Genomic DNA, 27,385 nt, shown 5'->3' with positions numbered 1-27,385 from the left:
TCTGTACTAAATAAACTGTGTAAAATACCTAATTTTTTTTCCATCTCCTGAAAATATGTACTAAAGGGAAATTAATGGTTCTTTCTGTCCTATTTACTATTTTTAAACATACATGTAAAACCATAACATTTCAACACTGCTGCATTTTAGCCTTATTCTGCTGGTGTAACTTATAGCATTTGAAAATGCTTCTACCACTAGATAAACTATACTAATATGTTTAATACATTATATATTTTCTACTCAGCCTTAAATGAAACTTATTATACCATACTCTGCCTCAGATACTCATACCAGGTTCATTGAATTGTTTCTGTTAATTTTTGCCATGCAGTCCTTGAATAAGCTATGACAGCTATATTCACATCTAGTTGTTATTGTGTCTGAATATTACATTTCAATTACTTTGTTAAGCACTCCAAGGTTTAACAAAGTATGGGACAAAATTTTGTTAATTTTTACTATATTAATTTGCACTTTTAGCTTTTCTATTTTAGCTTCCTCCCCCCCCCCAATAACTGTATTGACCAATTCATTAATGTTAGCAAACAATGTTAGCAAATTCAGCATATATTCATTAATACTCTTCACTACATGAGCATGCCCACAGTTCATTATTAAGTGTACGGCCTATAACAAGCATCATTAATGTACCATCAGTTTAATAACATTAAGCTGATGATTGTGTGTTTTCATAACTCATTCAATTTTAACTATTGTTTACACAATTTGGCACATGCCATCTTGTTTTCATTCTTCAGATTTATGGAAAAAAGTTTAATTGAAGAGAATGTTTTATGTGCAAAGAAACATCAATAAAGCACAACGTTCTGTTTTTGCTTCTGCAGGTCGATAGCCAACATTAGCTGTAATTGTAAACATGTTTGGTGTGGAGCGAACTATGCACTTAGAAAGGCAAAAAACTATTTAGAATGTTTATTAAGGCTTTCTGAATTAAATACACAAATTAAAATTTGCATTTATGAAGTTTACATACTAACTCAGTATTATCAAGCTCAGATTATTTCTCTCATTTCCCACAACTAGCAGTTTAAAACTTCACCATATTCTTAAGCTAGCAATAAACCTTCAAAAACTGAGTATCAAAACTAAAATTTTTGACAATACTCTCATTAAGTAATTATTATAAATTCAAAGCTCCCACTCCCAATGTACTAACCAAATATGAATTTTATATATACAGGGTGTCTCAAAAATACACGGCATAACTTCAGGAATGAGTTCCTCATATGTAGACAATAAAAATATTTTATATCAACATAGTTCCAGAAATGCTTGGTTTCCGAGTTTTAAAGGTCTGTCTATGACACTTAACTGTTCAACATCACCTTATAGTAATTGTTCAAAATGTCCACCTTCTGCCTGAATACCACTGGCAGAACATTACTCGCGCAGGGTAATCTGCTGGTGAAAAGGCCCATACCCGTTGCAGATGGTAAGGATACAGTTGGTGTTCTCGCAACACTCTCCAAATAGAACGTTGAACAGCCAGTTGCATTGCTATTCTCTGTGTGCTGATTACAGGAGCGGCACGCACAACATCCAAAATCTCCTCTACTTCAGGAGTCGTAGATCTTGGTCATCCTCTGTCGGCAGCACAAGGTGTAAAGGTCCCATGTTCACAAAGGTGGCGATGGATACCTTCAAACGTTTTCCTGTCTGGACATCTTCATTCTGGGAACCTTTCGTGGTACAAACATGGCCTCCAGAGCATTGCCGTCCACCAAACCGTACATATCGCTTGCTCCTGATTTGAGTACATGATCGGAATGAAAAACCACCAGATTCTGTCAGTACCTTGTGATGAAGGAAATTACCTGCGGGAGATAAGACAGTCCGGTTAATAACTCGGGAACCAAGCATTTCCGGAACTATGTTGATATAAAATATTTTTATTGTCTACATACGAGGAACTCATACCTGAAATTATGCAGTGTATTTTTTTGAGACACCCTGTATGTATATATATATGGGCACAATGCAATTGTAGCAAACAGAGCATTAACATCCATGTGATGACAACAGACCAAAAGAATTAGTCAACAAATAGGATACATTTGCAGCATACGTTTAAGTACAATATTGCAATGAGAAGGGTTGTCATATGTATGATCTAGAATGCTGTGTGTGTACTGATCATTAAACAATCACTTAATCATTTATACTCAGTTTATTCAGCTGATCAGTTGTTGCAGTAGAGGTACACAGACTAACAATATAAATTAAATTACATAACATTTCCTAAGGTTGTAATACCTACAACAACCACTATTTTCTAATGTAATAAGTTTTTATGCGGTCCCTCACATTCTGACGAATGCATACAATGAACTTTCAACATTAGAATAGGGATGTAATCAGAGAGAGGGCTCTATGGAAAAAGCAAAAGCTACATAACTGTGCTTATCAGATAATAATAAATTATCATAATGTGTTCTATCACACCATGAGACCACAAACTGTATGTGTGAATCAATCTTTATAACCTACAATCTTAAGTTTCTTTTTTTGGAATACCATACATGTTATCTTTAATTCTACATCAACTGTAGAATTAATGAGGGAGGTTTTGGAACATATAGTATCTCTAAATTTAAATGTTGATTATAATCCAATTTAATCAAACACTTCACCACATTTTTCAACCAATGCAGTGAACTGTTTCTTTTGCAAAATATTAGATAATATTATTGAGCAGAAAATCAGTAATCCTGAACACATGGCTTCAAAAAAATAACATGGAAAGGCCACTGTTATGTTGGCCCATTTTTTTGATCACAACAGTGTGCACATTACATATTATGTAATGTGGGGTAAACCCATCCCAATACTTCCAAAACTTGGGGATACATATTGAACACATACATGTTCAATCTTCCCCCCAAAGTGTGAATTCTATTTTACTTCTTGGTATATGGTATTTCATTTATTTATTTATTTTCAGCTTCTAGTGTAGGCCACAGTATAAAGTTAAGTAAATTTGTTTTTGAAGAAAAATGCAAGGCCAATATGTTAGGCTATGTTAAAACAACTTTTTTTTACAAATTCTAAAATCAATAAGTTTCTGTTCAGCTAGAATGCAGAGTTGCCTTTAATAACCATACAATTTAACTTTTAAGATTTAGTTACTATTTCTTGGGTTAAAGAGATTTTTCACGTCACAGGGAACTGACCGTCAACTGAACAAATCACCAAAGAAAGAACAAAGTGCAAATGATATCACTATATAAGATTAATCCCATCATCAGATACCTCCCTTGAAATATTCGTCTGTTTGAGGTACTCTTATCAACACTTGAAATAGTATCGCTCATTTCCTCACGATCATCATGGCTACAAAGGTCATAGATTCTAAATTATATTTTAGTTATTTAGAAGATGGGAGGGAAAAAAATTAAGACTGTCCTTAATTACATGAAAAAATTAAATTAAACGTCTCTCTTATACAGTCAATCCCCTCCCCTCCCCCAACACACACAAAAAAACAAACAAAACAGTGAATCTTATGGGGGACACACTTATCAATACTGTACCTGTAATTTTTGTTTCCCCCGCCAGAACTGGACATATTCCTCCCCCCTCTCCAAATTTTCCATCATTATAAAACACGTTTCTGAAAAATGCTACTGTTACAACACCTGAATCTTCCGCTACGGTAACGTCTAAATTATATCACTTTCCACTAATTTAAATATGGATAAATACTACTTGCATGGGTACTCCAATTTGGCGAATAGTGTAAAAAGTTTGTTTGTTTTTTTATTGGTATGCTCTCTTTATGAAGTACGATAATAACACCACAAATAAACTTCAGTTCTGTGTCTTTCAAATGACATTAACTTACCTAGGACAGGAACTATATGAAAGGAAAGTTAAAATGTCTGGACAAAACAACCATATGCACAGTGTAGCAATGAATCAAAGTCCGCACAAGCTTCACAAGTTACAAAAATAGGTCACCTGGTAGAGTCTGCCTTTTACTTCCAATCAATATTACTAACCCATCAGTTGTGTGTAAAGTCAGTTAAAGCATAACACCAACTAACGATTCTTAACGATCTGCACTTTTTTTTTTTTTTTACTTATATACCTAAGCACCTTAAAAAGTTCGTTGCTTTAAATAACAAATATTATAAGGATACATACTATAAAAAAAAAAAATACAATCTCGAAAATGAAATAAGACAGGAATAGAAATCAGTTTGCACATATTTTTCTGTTCAGGATTCCGCCAACTGAAATATTTATAAGCATATTACTGCTGTGAATTAAAAAAAAATAATGTTACTAATTACTGAGCATAACGTTATTATACAAAATAAGTTATTCTTGACCGACGATATGAACCGCCTTTCACTTTACGCATACCTTGGGTTTTATTAAAATGATTAACAATCTTAATTTATGACTTATTAGTAGTACAATTATTGGTCAGAAAACATTTGTAATAAAAATGAACAAACTAGCTTGCTACGAAAAAAACAAAACAAAAATTCACTCACGCAGACCACCCACTAAGTGTTCGATGACAGCAGATTAATAAAAACACAACCTAATTCATCTTAGGAACAAAGCAAAAAAAAATAAATAAAAATAATTGTTCTACGTTGAAAAGCAAAATTAAAATCTGATATCAACGTAATTGACGCCTACAAAATATCGTATAGATTATAGAACAATGTTCCTCAACCTTCTCCAGCACACCTAGCCAAAATCCGCATCCGGAAAACCAGCTTCAATTATTTTAGTAACTCCCCTCCCCCTAGTACCTCTTGGGAATGGGGGGGAAGAGCCTTCATTCTTTGGTTGAGAACCACTGCTATACAACATAATTCAGAGAATAAAACCATTCACGCTATCAAATTACCATACTGATGCTAAGATTATTCTATTGATCAGCAAGAGAAAGCTCAATATCTAAAGCAGCAAATCATAGGATGTTTCACCAATAAAGCTTTCTTAGTTCTCAATTAAAAATAAAAATTACTTTGCACGATCTTACTAATGTAACTCTATTCTGACTTAAGGTTTATACAAACACGATATACAAGCCTTATCTGAACACATACTATATCACAATGTAGTCGTCAAGAATCAAAAAAAAAAAAATCGTTTAATTTTCAAAATTCATTGTGAAAGGGTGTAACAGCACAGCACCAGAAATCAGCATTTCTCATTTTACGTGCAAACTTACAAATATATTCGTCCTCGAAGCCATCGACGGAGTTGTGCAACTATCTCAAGCCAGATGAAACCTGAGTAAAACCTCAATTTAACTCTACATCACAGTTCCATTTCACTCTTTAATTGTCCATGGCAGGATAACTTTTAGCTATTTATAATCCAAAAGGAAAGGAATCGCATATCGTGTTCCCAGAATGGGCGTATTAACAAAATAAAAGCAGCGCATTCATTACAAGGTCAAATGTTTATTTAAAAATAAATAAAAAAAAAAAAAAAAAAGAGAGACCTTTGTTTCGGATTAGACTTACCTCTCCACAACTACATACATTGGATTATTGACGTGTCCCTGTGCTACAGGGAGAGTCTTCACGTTGCTCATAGCAACTATACCTGAAAAGGTGTTTCACGTAACTAAATACGATTGAATTCACTTGCACTAATTAACTCCAGAGGATATAAAATGTAGGATCCAAACGCGCCCCATCAGGCACCTACGAGAACATATTCCTTTTTTTAAAGATAACAGCTCATCGTGAAGATATTATGCAACACTAACGAACTTATCTGAACATGGAAAATGCTGCAGATTTCTTCAATGTAATCCATCATATTCTTGGTCCTCATATTAGGCCTAGTTTTAGGCCTAAAACACACTTGTTACATTCACTACAGCACAGCGCTAATTTATCACCCACGGAAAACATCTATGCCGGAAGGGTTGAAAGAGGTAGAAACGCGGCGGCCACGTCATATTCCTCGATGTGCTCGCACTTTCTAATAAACACATACAAATGTGTAAATTCACTTTAATTACACAAGAATAGAACTTTCGTCTCCGTTGTGCTACCAAAGTGCAACATATCCTCCAACGGTAAAGCTGGCGGCTATTACGCCATGTTGAAGTCTTACACTGTGACCCAAGCATTTACAGTGCGGCGATCCAAGCGGCAAGGGGGCAGCCCAAGCCTGCCGTGCAAGGTTCCCCTCCACTGGACACCAGCCAACCAGTAAGAGTCACGATGACAGCACGAACAAACACACCCTTCCCTAGGCAACATCCTTCCAGTTCTCTTACGAGTCAATGAACTAGTCCATGATTACTAAAGACCGCAGACATGACGGGCAGGTTTGGACGAATTCATTATTAGAATCTAAACGGGGAGAAAGGTAGTAGTCGAGGACACAAGAGACTGGTAATTCCTGAAGGTCATCAACTGAAAGGCTCCGCGTGCAGCACGTACTGGCGCCAGCTGGCAACATTGATATCCAAGACCACGAGAACGTGAGCTGAAAATATCTCGTACGGCTGGAGCAGTGCATTCTGCACCGGGGAGGAACAACCATTCAGAGGGGCTCATATATTCCATTGTTTGGTTGTTGTTTTTTTTATTTATTTTTTTATTTCATGCCTGCCAAAACGGTCACATGAATCCAAACGATTTTATTCACACAAAACAAAATCGTACAATGATGCAGCGAAGAACACAGTTTCATATTGGAATAAGAAATAGTTTTGTTACATTTTGTAAAAGACTTAAGGACTCTTTATTGCATACAAATCGCTCTTTGAATTATTGAGCTTTGAGGAGATTTTTGAGCTTTGCGAATTATAAGTCTTGAGGAGAGCTCACATCAGCATTTACCTTTATTTCACAAAGCAGTTCGTATATCGATTTCTGGGGAGGAAAAAAATGGCAAAAAATTTGTGATATTAAGACAACATAGTACACTTTTCTCTTAATAGATAGAACATGGTTTTAAATTTTCTCCAAAGAAATTAAATGAGTAGTCGGTGAACTTAATTTATGGTAATGTTATTTTATCTTTCGCCTGTATAAAACTTCATTTCGCAACAAAATTTGTAGGAGTCTGTGTGTTATGAACAATGACGAGCGTATAGAGAACCTCTCCGGAACTGCTGGATAAAACCTGAAGAATTAGTAATCCCATCACCAAATTAATTTAATCAACAAGCCAACGAACATAAAAAGTTATTTAGTGTAAAATAATTTAACCACATTTTGGAGGTTGTTTTATGTACAGCACTTTATTGAAAACATTCTTCTCTTACTTTAATGATATATGTGTTTCTAAAATTTATAAAAGATGGCAAGCTGTCCACAGTAAAGCTCATTCTTTACAACGCACACACAAGGGGCTGTGGAAAGGGGTGCACTGGATAAAAAAAGCCAGGTCCCCAACGTAGAAGAGGATCCAAACGTTTGTTAAATGGTTATAAATACGCATTACTACCAGAGCACGCAGGATTCGTTTGTGAGGGGTGGGCTCATACGTTCCAAAGTGGTAGCTTTTATAAACATCAACAGATGAAAGTAAAATTGCATATTACAAACAAAATTAAATTTCAAAAGGTAAATAACACATACTCCGCGTATAATAAAAAATAAATGGTTATTGATCGTTACCCAGAGAAAGAAAAGAGGATTGCCTACACAAAGACACGTCCAATTAGCTAAATAAAATTTGAAGTGACCATGAATTGAAATTTTATGCCCCCCCCCTTCTATGAGAGCAAATAAAGTGACCACGCAGAGTGGATGATAAAAAGAATATGTTGAAATCATTGAGGATTAACCCACGATCGGAAAATGGTGAATTCGGCCAAAACATTCTGCATGTGTAGCGTATTTTCTACTGAAATTGAAAAAAAAAATCAGCTTGTTACAAATTGTATATGTTAACTGTATAAATTCAAAAACATCAAATAAATACATAAAGTTACATGATGCAAGTTAGCAAAAAATAAGACTACAGTACAACATAAACCTGGAAACAAATATACATTAAATACATTTATGAAAGCTGGACCTTAATTTGTTAAATACTTATTTTATCAACGTTCGTTCTTGACAGACTACCAACCATTTTTATACTACATAAAACATTTTTGCGATATTTCAATTTTTTGAAGGTATATAATTCTCAACTTCATTTTTTTAACATTGAAACAAAGCCACAAATTGGCATGAGATGAACATTAAATAAATAATCACATAATTGGGTTAATTAAACGGCTGTCAACAGCAAGTTCATAAAAAATCAATTAAAATTAAATCCAATTAATCGCTTACTTCTTTCGGTTTTAAAAACTGTAAACCGAATATAAGCAATAAAAATTACCAGTAATTACCAACTAGTAGTATTTTTTTTAATTGGAAAATATCAGATCTGAAAAATGGAACCTACATCCCAGAATTTCAACAATAGCGAGAAGTGATTTTTCATAATCAATAACAAGTCCTTGAGGTAAAAATTTTAACCAAACATTAAACTTATTGTGCAACAACTGAACTTCAAATAAGTTTCCGCATTTGTGTTAGGAAGTAAAGTAAATATTAACAGCACAGGAAATCTCCGATTTACGTGGTTCCGTTATAACGTGGCTTTTAAATTTCGGAACTTTTGTTTTTCCTTAACCCTCGTCAATGTATTGACGAGGGGTAAGGAAAAATTTTGTAAGGAATAAAATCTGGCTTGCTTCTGACAACGTTCCTAGCCATCCTGTTCATAATATAGAAGACCTGGATGCAGCGGCGAAGCTACTATACTGCCACAGAAGGGGGATGGGACAAACGAGTTGGTTTGGTATGGTATGGTTGTTAGAGATCACGTGGGAGTGTGCTTGTCAATATGGCAGGGGAGAGGCAAAAAATTATGGTATCACCAGTGCATCCACCTGGATGCACTGGCAATACAATAATACCAACAAATCAAAACTTTGTTCCAACCGACAGAAAATAGGGAAACAGCACAACGGGAGGCAGTCACTCGGACTACGATGAGTAATGGTGTGTGGAGGAATATAGGGTGAAAATGTATTCAGGAACTTGCCATTGTCTCCACAATTCAATCACAGACTGTAGATTTGGCAAATATGATTGACGTGTAACGTGCGTTATGCTGAGCTGAACTAATAAGGATCTGACTGGTTGGAGCAACAAAGGATAACGGGGCAGATGGAAAAGGAAATGCAACCAGCACCGCAAGCAAGTAAAACATCTCGCGACACAAAAAAAAAAAAAGGATGGCTGGCACGTTCTTTGAGAAAGAGATAACCAGTCTCGCTTAAGATGAGCCAAACATGAAACGTAACTGTAAGTTCGGTCGAGGATGTGTATACAGTATGCTTTATTGTTTTCTTGTTTTGATATTGATTTGTTTAACTTTTCGTTTTTAATGAGTAATTAAGCAAAGATTAAATTAAGTTGGGGTGTCCAAAAAATTGACCATGGAAACGTATCTCTCCTTTATAACATATAAATTTACATACATATGTAAAAATTATATCCGATTTTCTTAGGAATGTATCCCTCACATGAATTTGGTACAAAATCGAAAAGTGCCATACATACCATTAAGTATCAAAAGTACCATTACGCTAACAGCAACTGTCAAAAAATAAACAAATAAAATAGAAAAATATCGAAATGCTATCACCTTAGTATCTTTAATATTATTAATAAGAATAAATATTATCATTATTATTACTCTTATATTATTTCTCTCTGGTTGGGGGTTCCACTTCGTGACAGGTATTGCTACCAAGTACACAGTGTGGTTGTTATTATTAGCCATATGGTGCAAGGAAGCCTGAGACTTATGCTGCACCAGCCAAAAAAAATTCCCGAGTTACCCTGACAGAGTCCGGAGTAGAAAGGAATCACCCAGAAAGAGAAGAATGATAATATCCAGCTTAGGACCCTGGGTGTGCCAAGCCCATACTCACCAGATGTGTGAAAACAAAGTGAACATTCACCCCAAGGGGATGAACGATTCACTTTGTTTTCACACATTCCGTTTCAGACAAAAGTTGGTATACTGTATTTGATTTTTAGGAAAATGTAGACATATACATCGGCGAGCATTATACAGTATAATATTTTATCTGGTACGTTGAATGTCGGACTTTGTTTTCGCAATCTGATGCAAAGTCAATACCTGCAAATTGTTTAAAAATAACTTCTGTTGATCTCTCCGACAAATCGTCAGCAGCTTTTCCTCTTCAAATTGTTGCTAACACTTGTACACTCTTTTTCTAGATTGGACTCATGACTTGACAAATTAGAATCATCATTATAATTGAAGTTGATTCGTATGATTATTACCACACATTTCTAACGCCCATTACCGTTCAATAAAATGTTCACTTTTCTAAATTTATAATTATTCAGTAAAAGCAATCTTTTGATGTATTATTTCTTGTAAACCGCCAGTTTTAAGGCTTTGGCACTCCCGATCAACACAAAAATTACTGAGTCTAAGATGCGCCTATATACAATTCAGAGAGTGATTGTAAAGCATCATACACATGTAAATTAATATATAGGAACTCCCCGACTTACGCAAATTCGACTTTACGTAAGTTTGAAAATTTCGCTACATTACTAAGCTATTTATCTCTCTAAAAGTTCATTTTTATAATGGAAATTGCACTACACTTTCATTGTTATCATGTTCCGTTATAAGAATCAATTTTGATATTTTTCTAAAACACATTTCTGGAGCTATTTTGCACACAATTTGCACTTTCCGGTTTATTGGGCTAAGTTAGCGCAATCTATTATAAACGGGTAGTAAACTCGATCTTACTGCATTTCAGATAATACCGATAACTGGAATTCTGTGGGTTTTTACGTTACGGTATTATGATGAAATGTGTTCCCCTTCACTGAAATCTTCAATCATATAAAAAACAAATTTTCAGAAACTTCTCTTCATTCCTATTACAATGATGAAAGGAAAGGGACCAACGGAAAGTGCAAGTGCTTGCAGTTCTAGGAAACGAAACAAAATTGATTTATAAATGAAGATGAAAATGATTAAGAAGTACGAAGCAGGACAAAGTTTGTCATCTGTTGCACGGAAATTAGGTCTTTCTACTTCAACAGTGAATACTATTTTAAAGGACAGTGCGCGCATAAAAGAACATGTCAAAGGATCGACGCACTTAACATCAGAAGTGATCACAAAACAGTGTTCAGGTGCTATATCAAAATTATTTTCGATATAGCACCGAAATTATTAAGCTATTAATTCTAAATTATTAAGGTATTAATACATTAGCTTAATACATTTCGAAATTATTAAGCTATTAATAATATGGATGGAAAATCAGATTCAGAAGCAAGTGCCCCTGAGTCCAATGGCCATTCAAGCAAAAGAAAGAAGTGTTTATGAAGATATTAAGGATAAGTACGGCGAACCCCAAAGCCAAGTTCGTGGCAAGCAACGGGTGGTTTAATAGGTTCAAGCATCGCGCTAGTTTCCACGTTAAAGTATGCGATGAAGTCGCCACTGCCGATTCTACAGATGCAGAGAAATTTTGTGATGTGTTGGAAAAAATTATTGATGAAGGCGGCTATTCAACGCAGCAAATTTTTTAACGCTGACGAGACTGCTCTGTATTAGAAAAAAATGTTGGATCAAAGTTACATTGCCAAAGAGGAAAAGACAATGCCAGGTTTCAAGGCTTCAAAAGATAAGGCCACGCTCCTGCTTGGGGCTAATGCAAACTATTATTTTTAGGCCAGTCGAATAATTAAATTCATCTGCCGTGCTGTGTGTTCTATGGTCGATTTGTCTGTTTTTCTGGACGAAAAATGTTACTATCTACACCTGAGACCGACTAATTCAGCCACAGAGTGTAAAAAGCCCACTAAAGTTCCTCGCGTCATCGACAGGATCCGAATCCGGGCCTTTTACACAAGGTGTGGGGAGGACGGTGACGATACCACTGTGCTACCGCGCTGACCTTGGGGATAATGCAGCGTGAGATTACTGATTAATACTACTGCTTGTGTGCCGTTCTGGAAATCCTCTTGCTTTTAAGGGCATCAATAAAGCCACCCTAACCGTGCATTTCCCATCGAACCAGCGAGCATGGATAACAATATCTCTCTTTGAGGATTGGTTTAAATGCTGCTTCATTCCCAAGGTTGAAAAATATTGTAAAGACAACGATGTTCCTTTCAAGATTTTGCTCCTATTAGATAATGCTCCTGGGCATCCTACGCATCTATATGATTTCAATTCGAACGTGAGTCATATTTCTACCGCCAAACACGACTTCACTCGTCCAACCTATAGATCAGGGTGTTATTTTGAATTTAATTAACTTTTAAAAATTGTTCGCTGTCAGGATCCATCTTCTCCACCCTCTCTATTCCAATGCAATTTCACGAAATGCCATTTCCATCTCTCTGGTAATGAAGCGTCTCGGCTCCTCATTTGGTTCATCTCGAGCTTCGTCAACATTTTCTTCTTTCACTATCGCTGCTTGCAAGTCAATAAGATCTTCATTAGATAATTCCTTCTCTTTTGTGTGAGAAAAAGCCCCTCCTCACACAAAAAATGAAAAAGGTCCGATTAATTTGGCGTAAGCAGCATGTCAAATGGACCGCTGGAGCAGTGGAAGTCAGTTATTTTCTCAGATGAGAAGAAATTCAACCTGCATGGCTCTGATGGGAGACAAACGATTTGCCGTAGCCATGGTGAAGAATACCACCCAGACTATATGCTGTCTACAGTGAAATTCCCTACCAGCCAAATGATATGGGGGTGCATTTCGTATAGGGGAGTAGGTCACCTGCAGTTTATAAAAGATTCCGTAAATGCCAATGGATACCTGGCTATATTGGAAGGCAAATCGCTGCCAACCATTAGAGATCATTTCAACTTGCCAAGTAACTACATCTTTCAGGACGACTCTGCTCCTTGTCATCGGGCGAAAAGTGTAAGTAGGCACTTCTGTAGTTACTTTAGCTTCATTTCTGCATTAGAGGTTCGACAGTAATGTGTTTAAATTTGTTACAGGTGAAAAAATGGTTGGAAGAACGGTCCATTACAGCTGTTCGCTGGCTAGGAAACAGCCCGGACCCGAATCCTATAGAGAACTGTTGGCATCGTTCGGAATCTGCAGTTGCCAGAAAGAAACCAAAGACCCTTCGTGATTCAGGAAGCCATAATTCGTGTTTGGAACCACGAACTATCAGTTGATTATCTTCAGAAATTGATCTTGTCAATGCCTCGACGGTATGCTAATATTATCAGGGCCAGGTATGCTAATATTATCAGGGCCAGAGGCGGTTCAACTAAATATTAGTTTGCACCTGGTGAACTTTTCATTTTGTTTTAAAATGATAAACTGAAGCAAACTGAGGGCTTCTAATAACATTTCAGCCATAATTGTATTGTGTTTACTAAAACTGTTGTATAAAAGTTGCAAATGCTCATTTTGGAGTATTTTGAGAGCATCTATCAAATATTACTAGCTTTGCCTCAACTATTAATAAATATCTTTTGTTTATATTTGTATTTGTGATGCTAGTCATTAATGTAGCGTACCATCGCGAAAAAGGGTTAGAAATGTGAAATTCCTAGGTAATGCACTTTCTTTGAAGACCGGTGTATATTAAAGGATGCCGTATTCCCATTATTCTTCTGAAGCTCTTAGCAATGGCCACAAGGTTTTGGTAACAAATGGAAACCCAGAAACTAACTTTTTAAAATAATTCTGTTATGTTAATGTCAAATCTGGACATGATGTACGGAATGGTCAATGCAAGAGTGCAGTAAATACAGTTAATGATTTTACTATTGTCAAGAATGGTTAGTTGTAAATTCCTGTGATCTATATGTTCCTGCCGGCGTATATACTTGTCATTTCTGTTTATTTTAATTTTACATCATTCCACAGTGTTTTGGTGGAAGAGGAGGAGGAGGAGGCACAACTAAATTGCGACCACTAACCATGAAATCCTCAGGTACACCGGCAAAGGTCATAAAACTGACCAATAAATTGCGGCCAACCCATCCTAGAAATCAACGGGAGTTCAATGAGTTTCAGATGAAAGATTATCAAGAGATAAACAATTGTGGGAAGAGTCTCATATAATCACTATTTAGTCTTGGAATAAGTTTTCTTCCATCGCAGAACAATTCAGTACAACGTTCGTGGGAATGAGTACTGAAATAAGAAAGTGAAAGAAACAAGCCTTTATTGGTGGTAAATGATTTTTGAAAAAAAAAAAAAAAAAAAAATTTAAAGTGGCTAAGGTTCTAGAGCCACACAAAAAACAGCGCACTGTCAAATATACAGTAGACAGGATAATTTATTAAACTAAGAAGGAAACTATAAAATAAATAAATAAATATCAAAAATATAAAAATTAACGGGAAAATTGGCCCAAGACTTGTTAGTTCTTGAGGAAAAGAAAATTGTTAATATAGAAATCGTGGTTTACGCGTGTGCAATGGAAGTGATTACGTAACATCCCAATTTGTACTTGAACTCCGACAGTTTGAGTGGCTAGTTACTGCTATAGCTTCAAACATTTCGTATGGTTGTTGGTGTCATCACTCCACAAAAGAAAACAGACATATGAGTTTGTGTAAATGCACCATGTCTATACGCAGTAAATCGGCCAAAGTAATTACAGTAGCATCATTTCATTGCATCTCATTTTCTGAACGAGTTCACATTAAGTTGCTTATTCGGTTATACTTCGAATAACGCCTCCCCAGTAGAGAAAACTACTCTTACTTATTCTCAGTGGATATCACCCCTCAAACGGTCATTTCAGGGTATATATGTAGGGATGTAATACCCTTGCTCTCGTAATACCCTTAATATCTCGAATATATAACGCTTCCCAATAGAGAAGACTATTGACTATTGTTTTCATTCTCAGTGGATACCCCAAAACGGTCGTTTCAAGGCTACTTGGACCTTGATGGTATAACAGCTGACAACCAGTTGTGAAATTAATTCCACAATATGAGAGATGCCGAATGGTTTTTAGTAGTTTAACACTTAATGAAAGTTCAGGAAAAGACTCAGACTGCTGAGTCTTTTTTCAAAGTTGCTTATTCATGAAAGATATGAAATATTTTTATATTATCTTTCTATTCATGTCATTTGATCTATGAAAGAAAATACTCTGTACTACCAAGCTGACTGTTTACAGCAGAGCAATAACCCTTTTCCAATCCTTGATTTTAATATTTTATTTAGTTGTTCTTAATGGTTTGTACGGATTTCCAAAAACATTATGCCAGTTTCGTATTTATTGATGACTTTCTCGAAAAATAGTGCAGTCAAATTATTTTATTTTATATTGTTTGGTTTTAATGTTTTCATTTCGTTCACATACACCTTTATATACACATTTTCCTTAGCATCGATAAACAACGCTGAACAGCTGTATTCTTGTTTCTTCAGTTATTGTTAATCAGTTTAGCTGAGTCCTGAGGTAATCAAAATAAGGGGCGTCCATTATATCTAAAATAATAATAATAAAATCGAATTAATTCATTTTGCTCTGGGAGGAAAAAAAAAAAAAAAAACCAAGGTGACAAAACAGAAGCAACAAAATGTTGTTACTGAGTGAAAAATGTATCGAAAATTCTTGAAAATTTTTTTTCCAAAATTGGTGGTTGCAGCGTATAGAAATGAAGACAGTCAAGCTGAAAAATAGATGTCCTGTTTGATTAGTTTTTAGGCGCGTTCACGTGCATACATATGCGCCTATTGTCTTCACTATGTCCATCCATCCGTCCGTCCGTCCGCATGTAACAGAAGGACCCCGAATGGTTGGATTTTCATGAAAGTTTATATTTGGGCCTCTTAGAAATATTTGTCGAGCCATTCCAAATTTCATTAAAATCGGACAAATAATATTCGGCAATTATTTCAGTATGGAAAAAAGAAATTCATATATTTGAAGCAGCATTGTTAGCTTCAGTCATTCCGGGCACGCTAAGCATGCATTATTATGCGAAGCTCGTGAACATGATGTTGCTTGTGACGAGATACACATATACAGAGGAAAAAAGATACTTAGAAAAAAAAAAGGTGGGGGGGAGAGTAATACAGGAGCAAAATAATAAATATTATACAGTTGTAATTAAACTAAATAGCTAAGTTCAGAGAATATAAAACTAGAGTTTTATTAAATGTTCTATAAAGTTAGAATCTATAACTCCACATCACAGAAAATGAAAAAACATCAATAAAAGAAAAAAATCAAACGCTCCTGAAATGTAGCGCACAGCGTACAGATGGAGACTGTTTTGTCTTTGATTTCGGAGAAATTCAGTCCTAAAGTGAAACCATTATGAAATTGGTCGGTTATTTTGATGAAAATTCTATAGCAGAAAATGCCACGTTTCTTCCTAATATATTTACAACAGCAACTACTTGAACAAAACTTACAGCAAATGCAGTGGAAGTTTTCATTCTGGATTTAATGTCAGCTTCTACAAAATGCAGTCTAACTTTTTTCAGAGAAAATAATTGTAAGAAGAAAAAAGTTGGTTCGATGTTAAAACATTTAAGATAAAAAATTTCAGTGATTATACGAAAGGAGAAATTGCTCTTTTTTCTTTTTTTTTTTTTTTTTTTTGTTCAAAGCGTAACAATTTATACAGTTTTAAATATTGCACATGCAAGTACATTTGATTTTTTGTCGTTTATATATTGTGATTTGTACTGTACAGATTGCGTACAAATGTACGTAATCTGTATAAATACAATTGCACACATCAAACGCTTTTCTTGTTAGCATGAATTTGTATGTAACGTACTGCAATAAATGCATTTATAAAAAACTTTTTTGTTTATTTAAGTAAAGAAATGTAAAATGTTTTTTACATTTTGAATTAAGAATATACTAGTCTCGTTAGACCAGTTGTGAGATACGTTTGTGAAGCTTGGACATTAACGAGTAAAGATGAGCAGTTGTTGAGAGTGTTCGATGCAGAATTTTACGAAAAGTTTTTGGGCTCATACAAAACGTTGATGGATGCTGGAGGATCAGAATGAACCATGAACTTGACCATCTTATTCAGGGTGCGAACAACTAAAAGTATAATGAAATGAAAACCTACAGGTAGGAGGATAAGAGGAAATCCGCGGAAAAGATGGATGAATGACGTAGAAGAGACCTTAAAGATCACGAGAATAAGAAATTGGAGAAGTTTGACTTCTGGGAGGGCTTACTGGTGGAACATCGTTGAGAAGGCTAAGACCCACCCTGGGTTATAACGCCGGAAGGAGAAGAATGAAAAATACTGTATGTGCAATTAGTAGATCCTCAGTTGGCACTTCTTCCTCCGCTGCACGTAAAACTGAGCCTAATAAAAACTATTTGCGAAGACGAAGACAGTGAAAAAAAAGAAAGTAACGGTTTTTAACTATTTAAGTGTTTCACAGATTTTTAGGTAATAGAACGAAGGACATTGACCGGATAACCTAACTTTTACATTAGTATGGGTGTTTTCTACTCGATAACTTGGGCGCTGTTAGTAACGAACAGGTGAAAATTTCCAGGATATATATAAATACTGCGGAACAGCACTATCAAGGAAGCAATGGCAGATCCACATTTTTTTTGTGGGAGGGGGGGGACGACGACGATGATGATGATGATATATGTGACTGACAGTAACTGAAAATTAAGCTCTACTTTAAAATTAGCTTGCATTTGTCGCGAACTGTTACCACACTATAACTCAGTACTGTATTATAAAAAATACATTTCTACTCCAATTTACTTACTCAGACTAGGAAATGGAGATGCTCACCCCCTTCCGGATCTGCCGCTGCAAGCAAGGTGGGATTTATACATATATATTCAAATATAAGATGGCAAAATAATGTACGCACTGCAATTTTTTGCTCATGATTTTAATGATGAATATATCAGTTTTTATTCCAAAGTAGCTTATTTTATACACGTATGTTATGTATGTTAACAATAAAATAAATAACGCTGTATTTCTTTGTGGGAATTCCAAAGAGTTAGAAATTGTTAACGTTTTATCTTGTTTGAAAGTCAAAAAATCGTATGCATTAGCATAGGCATATGATGCAAGAAAGCAAGCTTATATAGCATCAGCAAAAAAAAAAAAAAAAAAAAAAAAACCTCCCATTTCACCCACCCGGTCACTCCAAATATTGTCTAGTTCAAGCCTCAAATTTATTTAAGCTATCAATTTCCACAACAACAAATGGAAGTCTGTTCCAGCAATCAAAAACTACCCGCTGGCTAAAGGCAAATTTCCGCTCCTGTCTGCACTGCTCAGAAAACTTTATAGATGACTGCACAATTACCTCCAGGTATTTTTCATTCTCCACTACCCTGAGTGTAGCCCCGCACAGTGTGTATTACTCTGGGGTTACTGCTACACATATGCAATACTTTGCATTTGTCAATGTGAAACGAGTGTCTACCTCTCAGCCCATTTGCTCAAGTTTTCTAGATCCTGTTGAAGTAGCGTACCGTCCTTACTGTTATTAACAATCCTACCAACCTTCGAATCGTCTGCAAACTTGGACATTAAGCCTGATATACCTTCGTCAATATCAAGCATTGCTTGCACGATACTAATTATCCCTCCTGTATTTTATATTTTCTGACAACTGGGAAAGCAAAAAGTGCTGTTATTTGAAATTATGATAATGAAATAACCGTAACTTGATATGGAAAGCTATCAAATGTCTAGTAAGTTCTGATATGAAATGGATGATAAGGTTTCTTAAAAAGGCCAGATCACATACCCCACGTCTTTAAAGTGGTTTACTGATTGTGTCCACTTTCATTAAAAAAAATTATCTCTTCGAACAACGATAAGAAACACTGCCTCTGCTAAGCCAACGAACCTCGCGTAGTAAACACAAAGCGGCACAATTTAACCATTGGGGACATTCAGTGCTTTGCCACACTATACAGAGACCTGAACAATTTCAATGAAACAATCACTCGTAGCTGATCTGCATGCTTGTATATTATTAGGCAAAGCATTCGATATGCACATGCTTGTAACCCAAGTACTCCCAGGGGCTCACATCTGGTGAGTATGGACTTAGCACACCCAGGGTCCTGAGCTGGATATCATTCTTCTCTTTCTTGGTGATTCCTTTCTACTTCTCTCTCAGGGTAACTCGTGAATTTTTTTTTTTTTTTTTTGCTGGTGCAGCATAAGCCTCAGGCTTCCTTGCACCATATGGCTAATAATAATAATAAGTGCTAATTCCATTCATGTCAACATTGTTAATAAGGAATGTAAGAGGGCGCTACGATCGATTGAGAAAATCGATTCACTTTGCGCTCTGTCCCGTAAAAATTGGCACTCCTTAGAACAGAAAATATTTAATATTTAAAATCATTCATTCAAATCATGTGTTCGGTGATTGCATGTTATCGTATTCTGATAATAACATGCAATCACCAGAAAGAGCAATGCATTATACCTCTAAATTCAAGCATTTTGCACTGTTTAACCTAGACCCAACACACTCTTTCATTAAGCTGTCGAGAATAACGTTAAATACAGTACTGCCTTGAATAAAAAGTTATGTTAATTGTTTAATTCACAAATTAAGGTAGGGGAAATAATAAATATTACTAAACGGAGCGGACGAATCAAAAATCGTTACATAATAACTGGAAATGTGTTCAAAACGTTAAAAAAAAAAATTGTGTTAAATAATATGTAAATAAGCCCTAAATTCAACTAAACATTTTAACCTTCCCCCACTTATGTTAGGATCAGCTACTGTTATTGAACTTGAGTCCCCAAAGAAGTACATACTCCAAATAGCAATTTTAAAATACGAGCCAGAATAAATTTATTTTATTATTAGTTACTTTATTTTACAATATATCTGCCATCATATACCAGTATTTCAGATTAGTCATAATTACCTGTGCGAAATTTTGAATAATCTGAAATACCTTGAATTAAAAAAAAAAAAAAAAAAAAAAAAACGTCTGGAAGAGCTCACAAACTCAGGAAACGAGTTCGTGTCTCATTATTATTATTATTATTATTAATAGCCATATGGTGCAAGGAAGCCTGAGGCTTATGCTGCACCAGGAAAAAAAAAAAATTCCTGAGTCACCCTGAGAGAGAGAGAGAGAGAGAGAGTGTCAAAAGTAGAAGGGATTCACCAAGAAAGAGAAGAATGATGATATCCAGCTCGGGACCCTGGGTGTGCCAAGCCCATACTCACCAGATGTGAGCCCCCGGGGTTATGGATGTCTTTTGCGGGAAATGCATCAAGGAGTAGGTCCAAGAAGCCACAGGCTTAGCATTAGCATTAGTAGAGGCATTTGATGCAAGAAAGCAAGCTTATGCAGCATCAGCCAAAAAAAAAAAAAAAAAAACCCACTTCCACTTCACCCCTCTGTTCGTTCAAAATACCTGTCCAGCTGAGCCTTAAACTTATTTAGGCTATCAACCTCCACCACAAGGGATAGAAGTCTGTTCCACCAACCAACCACCCGCTGGCTAAAGGCAAATTTCCGCACGTCTATCCTACATCTGTCTTTCCTCAATTTGAATTTATGCCCTCTCAGGTGATTTTTCTGAGCTAGAGGAAGAATCCCATCAGCATTGAGCATGCTTAAACCATTCAAGGCTTTATACACCTCTATCAGATCACCTCGCTGGTGCCTAGTCTCCAAACACTGTAATTTGCAAAACTTAAGCCTTTCTTCGTAAGAGCACCCTTTGTTCCATTCACTAATCTTGTTGCCCTTCTCTGTACTCGTTCCAGCAGCTCTTCATCCTTCTTGAAATGAGGCCTCCAGACCTGTATACAGTACTCTAGGTGTGGCCTGACCATTGCCTTATACAATGGAATAATCACCTCCTTATCCCTGCTGGAAAAATTCCTGTATATCATTGACAATACTCCATGAGCTACTCTTGCAGCCCGTCTGCACTGCTCAGAGAACTTCATATCTGCCTGCACAACCACCCCCAAGTCCCTTTCATTCTCTACCACTGTCAGTGTAGTACCACAGAGTTGATACCTTGCTCTGGGGTTGCTGTTTCCCATGTGTAGTACTTTACATTTGTCAATGTTAAACTTCATTTGCCACCTCTCAGCCCATCTGCTCAACCTTTCCAGATCCTGTTGCAGCAGCATAGTGTCAGTAGTGTCCTTGACAACCCTGCCAACCTTTGTATCATCTGCAAACTTGGACATTAAGCTTGATATACCATCATCAATATCATTTATAAATACAGAAAACAATAATGGACCCAACACTGAGCCCTGAGGGACTCCACTAATAACATTAGTCCACGATGAGCAGTGTCCATTGATTACCACTCTCTGTCTTCTCCCCCTCAACCACCCCTTTATCCATAGCAGCAATTTGCCTCCAATGTCACACTGCTCCAATTTGTGTAGCAGTCTTCCATGTGCAACAGTATCAAAAGCCTTTCTAAGATCCAAGTATATAATATCAAAGTTATTCCCTGCATCCAGTTCTTTTGTGACTGCATCATAGTATCCAATCAAGTTGGTCAGGCAAGACTTCCCCTTAACAAAACCATGCTGTGTCTGAGCTATAACTGAAGTCTTGTCTAAATGATCCTGCAGTGCTTCTTTAACCAGTGCCTCCATTAATTTTCCTGGAACAGAAGTTAAGCTCACAGGTCTATAATTACTTGTGTCAGCCTTTGATCCTCCTTAGCCTCCTTATCCAATTCAACCTAAGGCTTAGCCTTAGGTTGAATTGGATAAGCAGCTGAGCATAAGCCCATCATCAGTCACCAACAAATACCATTTCAGACGCCGTGTGGCGCCTCCGTAGCCAGGAGCAGCAGTGCGTAGCACACACTTCTTGATTAGACCGAGGTTCGAGCCTCTGACCACCAAATACGGAGGATGCGGAAAGGTCAGGGAATGACCACCGCATAACCCCGGAGCAATATGGACTTAGTTGCTAATGCTCCTAAAAAGCAAATAACTAACAAAAAATCAGACGCCGTTGCGAAACGGAAGTAGTGTTTTCAACGTCATGGACATCATCAGTGACATGTCTTGTCATTCTAGGTACTTTCAAAGGTGTCCATTTCAGGTTTACTGAAGGACAGAGGCGGATTTAATGGCGGGCGCACCGGGAGCGCGCCCTGGGCTCCGACTTCTGAAGGGCCCACGCAAAACCCCAACAAATTAATTGAACTAATATGTTCAACTATTAGTTCAAAACTTTGTGATTATTATTATGCTATTATTAATTATATTATACATATATTATATTCAAATTTTATTGGAAATAAAACATTAATAGTACATAATATTTTTTATTTATTTAAAAAAATGGTTAACATGTATTTTTATTTTTCCTTTTTTTAAGGGACCCAATATTTTCTTCTGCGCCTCAATTTCTCCGATACTGCTGAAGGATGGTTGTGTGATAAGAAATTCTTTGAGTTACTTCATTAAGTGCAGCAAACTGTTTACAATAAAATTTAACTGAGCTTCATAATCAGTGAATAATTTATGGACATCCTGTATGTCGGAGAGAACAAAGGGTGATCTACATCGAATGTAAAAACATTAAAAAATTACGTTTTCGTCTACGAACGAACCTTGGTGGTGATCTTTCCTAGACGATGGTCTTAAAATTAAGAGTAACCTTCCGGGTATCTAATCGAACTATACGCTGTATTATTTGACAACAAAGAAAAAAGCCCATCCCAGTGTCAGTTGTTTGACGTAATAGTCCGATATACAAAAAATAGATTAACGGTGACCTTCGGGCGGTCAAGTTATTTCCATAACACCAACGAGTGCGTCCGCCTAGTAAAATGTACACTATCAATTATTTAAAATTTTTAAAACGTTTAAAAATCAAAATATTTAATTTATTTTATTTTTTGCATTTTTTTTTTTTTTTTAATTAAAAGAAAAGAAACACTGGAGCACTTCACGGCCAGCGCGCTTGCTCGTTTGAAATTGGATTTTTCCTGGTGATAATGTGCATCTACAATCATACCAAACTCAATATAGTTGGCATCATGCCAAATAACTTGTATTGTTATTTGGTTTTCAGGAGCATTAACAACTAAGGCCATATTGCTCGGGGGATATGCGGTGATCATTCCTTGACCTTTCCGCATCTTCCGTATTTAGTGGTCACGGGCTCGAACCCCGGTCTGTTCAAGAAGCGTGTGCTACGCACTGTTGCTCTGCCCACCTGGCTACGGAGGCGCCATAACTTGTGTGTGTGTGAAATGCAGTTAAAAGAACTAAACTAAATCAAGCAATAAATAAATGAATTTATGGCACTGGAATATTTAGATGTAAATATTTTAAGAGTTGTCCTTCGAAAACCGATGCACTATTAGTTGACTCTCTGACCAACCACTGCAACGAACGGATATTTTCAGAGCCAGATTTAAACTTGTTGTGATCCTAAACTATAATATGTAGTTTCCCTCACCGGTACACTGTGACAATATTAAAAAAGAATTTTGAAGGTGGAGCAAGGCCCTAGGCTGTAACTTGTTTAGCTTATGTGTAAATCCGGCCCTGGATATTTTCACAAATATTTATTTATTTATTTATTAAATAGGTGTTGATGATGGATTTTTTTTTATTTTTTTATTTTGTAGTTGTTGGCGCATCGGCTTCTGTGGCCATAGTGCACCTCCCAAGGTTTTTGCAGTACTTTGATCCAAGCCCGAGGCGGGATTCGAACTCGCGACCTTTGGGTTGCCAGGCAGGCACTTTATCCACCTGGCTAGCCCGGTCGGCGTTTTTGATGGAGCTTGCTCTTTAACAGTGTGGAACATTTACGATTCGTGTACAAAGTTTTTAATACTGTACATACAAAAACGGCGTTTTAATTTTCGGTATTATTTTTAATTTTATGTATTATTTTTTTAATATGCGAGTATATTTTTATTCTACGCTTTGCGATCAACTGGTTCCTGAGAGGTATTACTTCTTCCCATGAATAATCATAATCCTAAATATTCATAAACAGAGGTGCAACTAGGGTATAGCAAATGTGGCCCCAGCCACAGACGCCGATTCATCGTAGGTACTTAATGGAGCTAAAGATTTTAAATCAATTCATAATTTATTTTAGAACTATGGCAATTGTTTGTCATATTATATTTTCATATCATATGATAATAGTTTGACTATTATAATTCAAAAGCATTAATTAATATTATACTATAACCCCCAGGGGCTCACATCTGGTGAGTATCACACCTGCTTGACACACCCAGGGTCCTGAGCTGGATATCATCATTCTTCTCTTTCTTGGTGATTCTCTCTCTCTCAGGTAACTCAGAAATTTTTTTGGCTGGTGCAGCATAAGCCTCAGACTTCCTTGCACCATATGGCTAATAATAATAATACTTGGTTTTATAAAAACAAAGCGAATTTCTCATATTTGGCCATTAGTGTCAAAAATTTCCAGTCACTTCTGTTTATATAAGTGTTTGCAAGATCAACTGTTTCTGTTAATCCGGGCTTTCTCTTAAAAGAAAAATTGTTATAAGTGATAAAATTTGTTCTATGAATAAATATAGCATAATATGATACATTAATTCCTTCATTCTTACAGGCTCTCCAATATACTAAAATACTCAGAAAAATAACAATACTGTATAACACAAACGAGAACGGTGGGGGAGGGGATAAGAAATAACGCGTTTCCTGGACAACAGCCACTGGTTCTTGGAGTAATCGATAAAACACTCGCGTTTCCACGCGGAAGTAAAATTCGAATGGCAACAACAGACACTGCCAGCTTGATCAAGCAAAGGTATTTTGCAATGAATGTCCAAAAAAAAAGAGAAATTCTGCAAATAAAAAAAAGGGGGTGTGTGTGTGTGTATATATATAGACGGAATCTTTGTAATAGAATTCTTTGTATACAAGACAATCAATGATAATGGATTATTTGGATTTTTATATATTTCTACTACAACTTCTATTACTGGCAGTTTTTGTTGAAAAATTTTCTTTAGCCTACAACAGTAGCGTAGCCAGGATTTTTTTTATCAGCAGATTTTTTTATTCACAAAAAAAGGCGTCAATTGTCTAATGCTAAAAAGCGCCACAATACCAGATTTCGGCGTCATGGGGGGGGTACAATGAAACTGCTGACCCTACCCTGGCTAAGCCACTGACCTACAGTATATATTTAAATTTCTTTTACAGCATTAAAATAATGTAAACCCTACAGGTTTATCATTATTTATTTACTTCTGCCTCCTCGAACTACTGTCCTGGGATCACATATGTGGCGGCTTGTATGCAATATGCATGGCCCATTATTAACTGTACGCTGTTATGTATCCATTGCTACAAAAACACATTCACCCCAGTGGCTTGGCAGCCACACAATAGAATAATTTTTTCAACAGGCAATTCACAAATTATGTAATTTAATTTCTGAACGCTTGTTCTCTTCGGGTTAACACTTTGTAACAACAGCTTTGACTTCTACCTTTCATTACATATAGAAACACTCCAAGTCACATTATTTTTATTTGCCGTTTTTTTTTTTTTTTTTGTGTGTGTGTGTGTGTGTGTGTGTGTGTGTGAGAGAGAGAAACCTGTCAGAGGCAGGATTTAGACAGTCTGAAGGTCTGACATTTTTTGAGGTCCTAAAAATAAGGCTACAGAGAAATTTGGGCCAACAATAATCATGTCATTCCCAGAATGCCACTCTAGAATAGCTTGCCCTAGGTGAAACCATGCAATTTCCACCCCCCCCCTCAAGGGCAGATGTATGCTAAAATTTTTGGCACCCTAAGCAATTGCCTAGTTTGCCTATATGTACAAGCCAATCCCCTAGTTGTTCTGGGGACCCTCTGCAACTTTGGAAGCCCCAGAGACCATGACACTGCACTCAGTAAATCTGGCCTGAGAAACATTTAAAAATGAATCAATGTAAAATGTTCTGTGTTAAGGTAAGGGATTTCTGCATGAATGTTACATGAATTTTACAAAAAAATATATTTTTTAATGAAAATCATAAAATTTTTGAATATTTCATAAAATTAACTGTGACTATTTAGTTACATAGTATTATAGAGGAGGGGAACTCAAAAAGTAAAGAAAGTGGAAAAAACTGTATTACGTAAATTGTAAATAGACCTTAAATAATATTTCTGTGACTGACCCTGCCATCTGTAAAGCAATGCAACTTTTATTTGTCCCTCACTTGCATTATATAATTTGTTCCCCTACTAGGACTATTCTAGTTATTCAGGCATGCTAAATATTTATCTATGTATGATTACTTTCTTTTGAATGTTCGGAAAATATTTAAATTGAAATGTGTTATGGAAGAGGTGTGGCCATGACACCTGTACTGCTACATAATTTTTGTACAGTATATATTTTCTTGTTGTTGCAGTAAAGAAAAGTTTAGACAACCATCTATAATGCAAAGTTGAAAGGTAGTAACTAAATGTTTATAATAAATATATACAAATACAATAATTTTGAGCAATAAAAACTGCTCAAAATTTCCTATAAAAGGTAAAAAATAAAAAGTGTGCAGTACATTTAATTTATAACTTCAGGCCTCAAAATATAAATTAAATAGCTGAGTAGTCAACACAAAAATGCAATAGCACATATATTTGAGTTGACCATAGAACAAATTCACCATATTTTTCTTATCAAATGACCAACTGTGCACTTTTCCAATTTATATGGTTGTGTTAGAGTGTAAACAGAACTATTTTTTTTTAAATGGTAGCACAATTTTGTTTCCTCTGGGACAAATGTTTTGAATTCCTAATAAGTGTGTAAATAATTCTCACTCTGAAATTATTCCTACAGACATCTATATTCAGAGTATCCATTAAGTTCCTCCAAGGTTTTTAATGGATGCTGAAGACAAGATGTGGTTAGGTGTAATATACAATAAATCTAAGTTTCATTGTTACCTTGGTATACCTTGATATAAGCATCCTTAATGGCATGGAGTATATCTAGCTGGTAATTGATTTCGCATAATATTCGTTGCAGCATTTCAATATCTATCATCACAATAGCACTCCTCACATGGGACGGGTGATTATAGTGTGATACACTATGTACTTAACACATCCCCAACATAAAGAATTCAAAGGGTTGAGATGAGGATTATATCTGGGAAGTGGGATGGTGATGGGATTTGACCATTGCTACCAATCCAGCTTCCTGGAAATTCAACACTGTGATACAAAGATACAAATTCATGCAGTGCCTCAGATTCAACACCTACAGACACATTATTCTGCAACAAGATATCCCACTGAGATTTAGCTTTTTTCCAGAATTTCAACAATAAATTTTTGGGAAGATGGATAAGTATTAGTATAACCAAATAGTACAAAGAAGTCA

General features: G+C 36.0%; 1 protein-coding gene across 5 annotated transcripts in view; it reads right to left on the bottom strand.

Annotated features, from left to right (window-relative positions):
- The window catches only part of LOC150090205 (uncharacterized), a 480,645-nt gene that overhangs the window by 330,482 nt on the left and 122,778 nt on the right, over positions 1–27,385 (bottom strand). Inside the window, exon 1 of one of the 5 annotated variants that reach the window (XM_090389773.1) lies at positions 5,514–6,151. The exons of 3 other annotated variants lie outside the window; for them this stretch is intronic. In XM_090389773.1, the coding sequence (XP_090245899.1) occupies positions 5,514–5,584 (71 nt within the window). In that variant the 5' untranslated portion in view covers positions 5,585–6,151. Of the gene's footprint in view, positions 1–5,513; positions 6,152–27,385 lie in introns of those variants that run through there. One more of the 5 variants, XM_090389778.1, reaches the window with a different exon arrangement.

The sequence above is a fragment of the Mastigoproctus giganteus genome, chromosome 2, assembly GCF_048544385.1.
Source record: "Mastigoproctus giganteus isolate SK-2022 chromosome 2, ASM4854438v1, whole genome shotgun sequence".
Classification (NCBI taxonomy): domain Eukaryota; kingdom Metazoa; phylum Arthropoda; class Arachnida; order Uropygi; family Thelyphonidae; genus Mastigoproctus; species Mastigoproctus giganteus.
The sequence above is the reverse complement of the archived record's forward strand: the minus strand, read 5'-3'. Positions and strand labels throughout refer to the sequence as shown.